General features: G+C 35.6%; 2 protein-coding genes across 2 annotated transcripts in view; one reads left to right on the forward strand and one right to left on the reverse strand.

The window, feature by feature from the left end:
• Positions 1-656: 656 nt before the first annotated feature.
• ENH_00022120 (hypothetical protein) lies at positions 657-1,220 on the forward strand (the record flags this gene model as incomplete). The annotated part of the gene is made up of 1 exon (XM_013584593.1): positions 657-1,220. The coding sequence occupies one exon, from the start codon at positions 657-659 to the stop codon at positions 1,218-1,220; it is 564 nt and encodes a 187-aa protein (XP_013440047.1).
• Positions 1,221-3,628: 2,408 nt separating this feature from the next.
• Positions 3,629-10,000, reverse strand: part of ENH_00022130 (hypothetical protein, conserved) — a gene marked incomplete at both ends in the record, with an annotated part of 10,053 nt that continues 3,681 nt past the window's right edge. Inside the window, 10 exons of the mRNA XM_013584594.1 lie at positions 3,629-3,661; positions 3,902-4,119; positions 4,343-4,808; positions 4,967-5,073; positions 5,468-5,545; positions 5,915-5,938; positions 6,319-6,402; positions 7,858-8,080; positions 8,494-8,933; positions 9,522-9,986. Coding sequence (XP_013440048.1) covers positions 3,629-3,661; positions 3,902-4,119; positions 4,343-4,808; positions 4,967-5,073; positions 5,468-5,545; positions 5,915-5,938; positions 6,319-6,402; positions 7,858-8,080; positions 8,494-8,933; positions 9,522-9,986 — 2,138 coding nt within the window. The remainder of the gene's footprint in view (positions 3,662-3,901; positions 4,120-4,342; positions 4,809-4,966; positions 5,074-5,467; positions 5,546-5,914; positions 5,939-6,318; positions 6,403-7,857; positions 8,081-8,493; positions 8,934-9,521; positions 9,987-10,000) is intronic.

The following is a 10,000-nucleotide window of genomic DNA, read 5'->3' on the forward strand; positions in this document are numbered from 1 at the left end:
GAATTAAACAAAGAATTAAACAAAAGAATTAAATAAAAGAATTAAACAAAAGAATTAAATAAAGAATAAAACAAAAGAATTAAATAAAGAATAAAACAAAAGAATTAAATAAAGAATTAAATAAAAGAATAAAATAATAAATCTTTTTGTTTTTGAACAGAGCAGACACCCGAGTGTGGGGCCCCACACTGAAGAGCTTTTAAATGCTGCTGCTTCTTTCAAGTGTCCAGACTGCAGTTTGTGTTTTTCTTCGGTGAGAACTTCATTTAAATTAATTAAATATTTATTTATTAATTAATTAAAAGTTAATTATTTATTTATTAATAAATAAATAAATAATAATTAATAATAATTAATTGAATTATAATTAATTAAATAATAATCAATTGAATAATGGTAGATTAATTAATAATTAATTGAATAATGATTGACTAATTAGTAATCAAGTGGATAATAATTAACAAGTTAATAGATAATTAATTGAATATTAAATGACTAATTAGTTTATAATTAAATAAATGATAATTAATTAAATAATAATTAATTAAATTTGCTACAATTTGGATTTTAGTTATTACTTTGTAATTATTTAATTTTAATTAATTAATTTATTTTTCTTGTTTGTTATTTGCTGCTGCTGTTTGCAGAAAAGCAACATGCGGCTGCATGCAAGAGTAAAGCATTTAAATGAAAAAAGATTTATTTGTGACTTTTGCTGCTCCGCTTTTGCCTACAAAGCTGTCCTCCGCAGACACGTAGCAGCTAAACACGCTGCTGCTGCTGCTGCTGCTGCTGCTGCTGCTGCTGCTGCTGGCGGTGCGGACGCCGCAGCAGCAGCAGATACGACTGCAGCAGCAGCAGCAAATACCACTGCAGCAGCAGCAGCAGCAGCAGACACCTGCACAGCGGGAACAGATACTACGAGAGCAGCAGCAGCAGCAGACACTACTGCAGCAACAGCAGCAACAGACACTACTGCAGCAGCAGCAACAGCAGAACCAGCAGCAGACACCACTGCAGCAGCAGCAGCAGCAAAACCAGCAGCAGCAGCAGCAGCAGCAGCCGATGAAGACAAAAGAGACAAACAAACGAATTTAAAAAGCAGCAAAAGAGCAGGAGCTCAGTTTCTAGTAGATGCTGTTGCTGTTGATCTTGTCTGCCCAGCAGCAGCAGCAGCAGCAGCAGCAGCAGCAGCAGCAAAACGAAGACAAGAAACTTGATTTTTGGACTTTTTCTTTGCTTCGAATTGCTGTAAATTGGCAATTATGCAAATAAATGCAAATAAATAAATTCAATTAAAGGATTAAATGATTAAATGATTAATTGCATTAAATAATTCATTTAATTCAACTTCCAAACAAAACTGTCTCCGTTCCACTTCTCCGTGCCCACGTGAAACAGCCCCACAGCAGCAGAAGATATTCTTCTCTTTTTCTTTCCCCGCAAAATTGCTGCTGCTTTCATCTTCAGCATTTTCTTCATTCCAGACAGAGACAAAGACCACCGACTCGTTGCTGCAGCAGCAACAGCAGCAGCAGCAGCAGCAGCAGCAGAAACAGCAGCAGCAGCAGCATAGCAGCAGCAGGAACAGCAGCAGCAGCAGCAGCGCACAGAAAAGGAGAAATGCTTCTGAATTGACTTGCAAGAATATTAAAAGACATAAATAAACAAACAAATAAATAAATAAATAAATAAATAAATAAATAAATAATAAATAAATAAAAAATAAATAAAGTTTAATTAAATGGAAGTAAAACTCACAAAGAACGTGAGAGACCATGTTGGCTCTTTCGGCGTCCATGGCCTGCTGGAGTGTATGTCCACTGAACCACTTGCACTTGAAGGCGACTGCGTTGGGAACTGGAGTTTCATTTATTTCATTTTTTGGATTTATTTTCTTTTTTTCTTTTTCTTTTTTCTTCAAAGAAGAAACTCCAATTGTCACTTCCGACAAAGACTCCAAAGCCGCCTCCAGCCCCGCCTTCAGCTTCTCCAGTTTCTTTCCTTTTGCTGCTGCCATTTGCCGCAAAACCATTTCTGAAACCATTCACAAATTCGCAATATTAATCCATTTAATTAATTCAATTAATTCTACATATATATTTTTATATTTATATTTATTTTTATTTATTTTTATGTTTATAAAGATATATAAATATATATATATGTGCATGCATTTATTTCGGCAAGTGCAGGATGCGCTGCGGTGTACGTACACCGCGCGGGTTTCGCCGCCTTGTGCATGCGCCGTTTGCTGCTGTTGATTTCTTTCTTTTTGTTCATTTATTCGTTTATTATTGTTCATTTGTTTATTATTTTTATTATTTATTGTTTATTTATTTATTTTCACCTTTATAGGCTTGACACCACATGTCCAGAGCCAACTTGGAACTCAACACTTGCAGCTGGGCTTCGTGCGACAGCGTTCTCTGGTGTACGTACACCGCAGCAGCAGCACAACATTCCGCAAAATAATTCAAAGAACTTTTACGCAAACTCTTTTATTTATTCTTTTCATCTTAATGAAACAGTTTTATTTATTCTTTTCATCTTAATGATAGTTTTATTCATTCTTTTCATCTTTATGCAAATAGTTTTATTTATTCTTTTCATCTTTATGCAAATAGTTTTATTTATTCTTTTCATCTTTATGCAAATAGTTTTATTTATTCTTTTAATCTTTACATTTATATATATATATATATATATATATATATATATATATATATATATATATATATATATATGTTTACATATATATAAATGCCAATTAAATGTATTTAATTGGGTTTAAATAAACACCAATAAAATAAACTTAAAGAAGCACCAATTGAATAGATTAAATTGCATTTAAACAAACAATTAAATGCATTTCATCCCATTTAAACAAACTCCAACTAAATGGACTTAATTGCATTTAAACAAACACTTAAATGCATTTAATGGCATTTAAATAAACTCCAATTAAATGCAAATTTAATTTCAATTGCTAAACACTTTACCCGTGGACTTCTTCTGTCTCTATTCCCCCTTTTTGTCTCTTCAAAACTAAACCCTTTTTTGTCTCCTTTTACTTCATCAATTTCCGCATAAATGTTTTCCGAAAGGTCCTCTGTGGGGGCCCCCCCGGGGGCCCCCCCGGGGGCCCCCCCGCTCTCTAGGGGGCCCCTTGGGAAGACCCTTTTGGGTATTTCTGGCAAGGGCCTGTTGGGGCCCCTCGAGGGGGCCCTCTGGGGGCCTCCGGGGGGCCCCTGGGGGCCCCTCTGGCTAGTACCCACCAAGGGCCTCCCCTGGGGGGCCCCCTGCGAGGGGGCCCCCCCGAGGGGGCCCTGGAAAGCCTCCGGGGGGCCCCCAAGGGGGGCCCCCGGGAAAGTACCCTGGGGGGCCCCCAGGGGGGCCCCCAGGGGGGCCCCCTCAGGGGGGCCCCCCTGGGGAGAGGGAAGGGCCCCCCTGCACCTGTGGGAAAAGTCAATTGCTGCTTGGAGAACTGAAAGAGGGTTTGAATAAGTTGCCATTAATTTATTTAATTCATTTAAAAGTTTGTTTTGGTTTTTTATTGGAAGAGGGTTTAGAGACAAATAAGAAGAAGGGTTTGAAGAAGAAGTCCGCGAGGAGTCCTTCACGTCCGTCACAAACCCCAAGTCCACCGAACTCCCCAGGTCTGCATGCAAACCCTAAACCCTAAACCCTAAACCCTAATCCCTAAACCCTCACGGTGAAGGAAGAGGAAGGAGTAGAAGAGCTTTTTGGCGTTGGACTGGTTAGGGTCTTCGAAGAGCACAAACCCTGGAAAAGGGTTTATCCAGAGGCCCACGAGGGTTTGCATAATTAGGAAGAACTGCTGCAAAAAGGGACTGTCTCTTTGCTGCAGCAAGGGTTTGAGAAATCTGCTGCTGAAGACATTGGCGAGGCTCTGCAGCGCAGCAAGAGAGCCTTGGTAGCTGCTGCTGCGGACTTGCTGCTGCTGCTGCAGCTGCTGCTGCAGCTGCTGCCACCCCGAAGGCATTTTCCCCTTTTTGTTTTTTCCAAACATTCCCGCAAAAAAAGACTTTATTGCTGCTCCCAACTTCGAAAGCAAAGAACTCCGAAACTCCTCCACCGCCGTGTGCAAAAAGAACGCTGCGCGCCCCAAAATAAACACCCTTTTAGGGTTTAGGGTTTAGGGTTTAGGGTTTGGGGGCGTTTTTCGCGGCTTTTTGCGGCAAAATGACCATTTAAATGGCTCAAAATAAAGCCACTCAATTAATTAATTTAATTAAAGTTAATTAATTAATTAATTAATTAATTAAATTGATTAATTAATTAATTAAATTAATTAATTAATTAATTAATTGGTTTTTACCCATTTGCAGCCCCGCAGAAGTGAGTGCTGCGCCAAAGGGCTTGTTGATTTGCTTGGGATTGAATTTGTCTCCTTTGCTTTCCAGCCAAAGTTTGGTGAAGACAAGTGCTGCGTTTTTGCTGCTGCTGCTGCTGCTGCTGCTGCTGCTGCGGGGGAGGAAGCCAGCAGCAGCAGCAGCAGTGGAGCGCAGCTGCACCCAGGTGTGCAGCAGCAAGTTGCTGCTGCTGCTGCTGCTGCTGTCGCGCTTCACTATGTTGGTAAACCGCAGCAGCAAATCCACATTTGCCAAAAGTTCTTTTGCTGCTGCTGCTCCAATCTTTTCTTTTTTTCTTTTTCCCTCAAAGCTCGCCAGAGTCTCCAGCAGTCTCCCCAGCTGATCTCTCCTGCTTCTCACGCTGCTGCTGCTGCTGCTGCTGCTGCTGCTGCTGCTGCTGCTGCTGCTGATTTCGGGGCCCTGCTGCAGCAGCTGCAGCAGCCAGCGCATGCGCAAGAAAGCCCTGCTGCTGCGGCTCGTGTCTAGCGGGTTTAAATGCATTTAATTCTTCATTTTGATTTAATTTAATTAATTAAATTAATTAATTAATTAATTATTTTATTTATTTATTTATTTATTTATTTATTTACCTGCTGGCCAATTCCAAAGTGAGCCACGGCAAAGCCCCCTATGCGCTTCAACTTGGCCTCGAGCTGCATGAGGGTATTATCGGCGGAGAAGACGAAGTTGGTGGCGACTGCGGGAAATGAATTCAAAATAATTAAATTTGAATTATTTTTAATCCATTTTTTGAACTCTTTGAGTTATTTTTAATCATTTATTTGAATTCTTTGATTAATTTTAATCATTTATTTGAATTCTTTGAGTTATTTCCTCCAAAAAGCAAAAAAAAGCGCAAAAAATGACCCAAGGTTCGCCCAAAACTGCAAAAGGCCAACAACTTCAAGATCTGCTACTGCTGCTTCTCCTCTAACTCCTTTTCTTTTTCTTTTTATTTAATTTAAATTAATTAATTAATTAATTAATTAACTAATTAATTAATTAATTAATTAACTAATTAATTAATTAATTAATTAATTAATTAATTAATTAATTAATTTATTTATTTATTTGTTTTAAAAAAATCCCACCATCTCCCTTTGTGGAATCGGACTTGAGGTAACAGCGCTCGTCGCACAAGTCCAAAAATCCGAAAGAAGGCCGAGGGCCTGAAATGAAAAAATAAAAATAAATAAATAAATAAATAAATAAATAAATAAATAAATAAATAAATAAATAAAAATAACATAAATAAATAAATAAATAAATGAAAATAAATAAAATAAATAAATAAATGGAGAGGTGAAGAAAAATGAAGAAATTGCATGCAGGTTTAGTTGGAGACAGAAAGAGAGTTGAATTAAAAATTAATTGAAAATTAATTTAAAATCAATTTAAAATCAATTTAGAATTAATTAGTCATTTATTTATTTGATTTATTATTTATTATTTGATTTATTAATTGGTTTATTATTTGATTTATTATTTGATTTATTATTTATTGAAATAAATGAATTTAAAAACAATTTCAAGCTGACCTTTTTTGCCTTTCTTTCCGTTTCCTAAAAAGGACAAAAACACAAAAAGTCCTTTTCTTCATTTTTATTTTTTCCATTTCAATTTTATTTTTAAATTTAATTTTATTTTATTTTTGCAATTATTTCATTTTTATTTTTTCAACTAAAGACTTCATTTGCAGTTTATTTAAATTTATTTCTTTTCATTTTGTTCTTTCTGTTTTCAATTTGTGCATGCACTGAATCGCCCATGCATTTATTTACTTTACTAATTTTATTTTTTTTTAATTTCTTAAGATGTCAAATAATCAATTAACTAATTAGCTATATTAATTAACTAATTAATCAATTAATCTAATTATTTATCTATTTTTTTTAATTTAATTATTTATTTATTTATTTATTTTAGTTATTTTTTTATTTACCTGTTTGCAGCAAATCAACCAAGGCGGCGTTCATTGGGCCTCCGAAAGTTCTGTCCCAGTCTTCTCTCATGAAAGGGACAATTCCTAAAAAGTAAAAATAAAAACAAAAAATAAAAAAATAAAAATAAAAATAAATAAATTAAATGGACAAAATGCATAAAATAGAAATAAAATTAAGTAAATGGAAGTATATGAACACAACAAATGTAAAATAATATTTCAAAAACCCCTTTTTGTGGTTTTGCATGCAGCTGATAAACAAATAAAATAAAAACAAAAAGGATATAAATGCCACTTTCGAATAAGTGGTAATGTGGAAATTGAATTGCTAGAATAATAATTGTTTAAAGGAGAAATGCAATAATAAAAACAATGAAATAAAAAATAAATAAAAGAAAAAGAAAATTAATCGCAAAGAAACGAAGAGGAAGAATGGAAAAAGAAATGGAGTAAAAGCGCGGAAAAAAGCAGAGAAATGAAGAAAAGAATAAAAAGAAACGAATAAATAAAAAGAATTATTTAAATGCAAAAATAAAATAAATAAATAAATAAAAGAATTATTTAAATACAAAAGAAGTTTGAATTCATTTAAGTTGAATCACCTTGCTGCTGCAGCCGCTGCACGCGGAGGCGGAGTCTGTCGCTCAAAAGTGGGTCTTTTTCGATGATTTCAAAGAGTTTTCTGTCTCTAAAATGTTGATTAAATTTAATTATTAAATCTAAAGTGGCAGAAAAACATCCCGTGCTGATTAGCGCGTTGAAAGAGGGAGCTGGAGATACACCCGAAGACAGCCGCCGCAACTCCGAGCTCCCTGTACACCCCACGCCGTACGTACACCCCAAACCGAAGTTTGCTACTTTCGAAAATGCCATAAAACAAAATAATTAAATAAAATAAAATAAAATAAAACAAAATAATTAAATAAAATAAAATAAAATAAAATAAAATAAAGTAAAATAAAGGAAAGGAAAATAAAGTAAAATGGAATAAAATAAAGTAAAATAAAGTAAAATAAAAATAAAATAAAATAAAATAGAGGAAAATAAAAGAAAATAAAAGGAAATGATAAAAGAAGTGGAAATGATTTGATGCATTTCTTTACAAATGTCGCCAAGTGGAAACAGAAATGCAAATAATTGCAAATGTTTGAAAACAAAAAAAAGAGACAAAATGGAATAATTGAAAAAAGAAAAAGTGCCAAAAATGAAACAAAAAGGAGACAAAAAAGAAATTCAAAAAAGAACAAAAAGATATTTAAAAGCGGGACAAAAAGGAGACAAAAAGGAAACTAAAAAGACAAAAAAAATAAAAAGAAACAAAAAAGCAAACGAAAAAGGAAATAAAAAGAAAAGGGAAAAGACGCAAACAAGAAACAAAAAAAAGGAAAAAAAGAGACAAAAAAGGAAATAAAAAAGAAAGACAAAAAGAGACAAAAAAGAAACAAAAAAGAGACAAAAAAGAAACAAAAAGAAACAAAAAATAATAATAAAAATAAAAAAATAAAAAAATGAAAAAAGACGAACAAACTGCCTTGGCGCGGGCCTCAATATCTTGGGGGCTGGTGAACAAAGCAACTCCTGCTGCTGCTGCTGCTGCTGCTGCTGCTGCTGCTGGCTGCTGCGGCGCTGCTGCTGCTGCTGCTGCTGCTGCTCTGTCTCCAAAACTGTCTCCAACTGTCTCCTTTTCTTTTTTCGAAGAAAATAAATTTATTTCTGCCGAGCAAAAGTCCCCCGCAGTCCCGCGGTTTTCCAGCACATATTCCTGAAAACATTTTTATTTTCATTTTAATTCTTTTAATTCTTAATTCTTTTTAATTCTTTTTAATTTAATTTAATTTATTTTAATTCATTTTAATTCACTTTTTAATTTCTTTTAATTCATTTTATTCATTTAATGCACTTTTTAGTTTTTTTTTCCTCAAATGTCAAAAAGATGCATTTAGTATTTACATATTTGCAGTTACATTTCTTTTTACTTTTGCACTTTTTATTTATTTTTATTTTTTAAATTTTTAATTAAATTTAAAGTTGCATTTATATTCACACTTTATCACATATTATAATATTTACTTATTTGCACTGCAAACCCCAAACCCTAAACCCAAAACCCTAAACCCCAAACCCCAAACCCTAAACCCTAAACCCTAAACCCTAAACCCTGAGGGTTTGCCTCACCGCAGTGACGCTGTGGAAAACTGTCTCTGTGTGTCCCCTGGCCAGTCTGCTGCCAATCTCTTTAAGTCCCTCCAACTCTTTTGCTGCTGCTGCTGCTTCTGCTGCTCCCAAACCCTCGAAGGAGTACCTGCGGGGGCCCCCCGAGGGTTGGTATTCAATGCGCACTCTTGCTGCACTTGGTGCTGCTGCTGCTGCTGCTGCTGCTGCAGCAGGGGGGCCCCTGGGGGCCCCTGCGGGGGCCCCTGCGGGGGCCCCTGCGGGGGCCCCTGCGGGGGCCCCTGCGGGGGGCCCCCCGGGGGGGCCCCCAAAGCGCATGAGGTAGCGGCGCTGCTGCGGCAGTGCTGCTGCTGCTGCTGCTGCTGCTGCTGGTGCAGCAGCAGCAGCAGCACCGCCGCTCTGGATAATTGCTGTTGAGATTTGGAAGCTGCTTGCGGCTGTGTCTGCAGCAAAAGAAAAAAAATTAATTCGATTTAAATGAATTAATAATGTTATTTAATTCAAATGAATTAATGCTTTTTAAATGAATTAATGTTATTTAATTTAAATGGATTAATGTTTTTTAAATGAATTAATTCTATTCAGTTTTAATGAATTAATATTATTTAATTTAAATGAATTAATATTATTTAATTGAAATGAATCAAATTGACCAATTCAAAAAAAAGTTGAAATAAAATAAAAAATGAGAAAAGCATTTGCGGCAAAAGTAATTAAGAAGATAAAAACAATTAAAAAGAAATAAAGAAATAAAAGAAATAAAAAACTAAAATGAATTAAAATGAACTGAAATGAAATAAGGTGAAGTGAAGTGAATTAAAGTGAATTAAAGCGAATCTAAATGAAATTAAAGTGAATAAAAATGAATTGAAGTGATTTAAAGTGATTTAAAGTGAATTAAAGTGATTTAAAGTGATTTAAAATGAATAAAAAAGCATTAAAGTGAATAAAAATGAACAAAAATAAACAAAAAAGAATTAAAATAACAAAAAAGAAGAAAAAAGAAGAAAAAAAGATAAAAATGAACTCACTATTTGCTGCTTGGAGGACGCGGTCGACGACGAGTCGCTGCTGCTGCTGCGTGAGGTGTCCGTACACCCGAGCCTGCAGCTCCTGTCGGATTTGGAAATCAATTTCATTTTTATTTTTATTTAAAGTTGCAGTTAATTCAGCTTTTCTTTTTGCAACATGTTGGACAAGAGCATCCAAGTCGTTGAGTTGGAGGCTGGCGCGGGCGACGTGCGCGTCTGCTGCTGCTGCTGCTGCTGCTGCGTCTGCTGCTGCTGCTGCTGCTGCTGCTGCTGCTTCCAGCGCCGCCTGCAGCAGCTGCAGCACCAAGTCCACCAAGTGTCTCCCTATTGCCAAAGGCCCTTCTAATTGGCCAATTAAAAATAAATATATTTCCGATAAAGGAATAATTAATTGTCCCCTTCCTCCCAGCAAAAGGGCCTTCAAGTTCTGCAGAGAGACCTTCGCGCTCGTCACCAGGATGTACGCTGACGCCCAAACC

The sequence above is a fragment of the Eimeria necatrix genome, genomic scaffold (genome assembly GCF_000499385.1).
Source record: "Eimeria necatrix Houghton genomic scaffold, Enh_scaff177, whole genome shotgun sequence".
Classification (NCBI taxonomy): domain Eukaryota; phylum Apicomplexa; class Conoidasida; order Eucoccidiorida; family Eimeriidae; genus Eimeria; species Eimeria necatrix.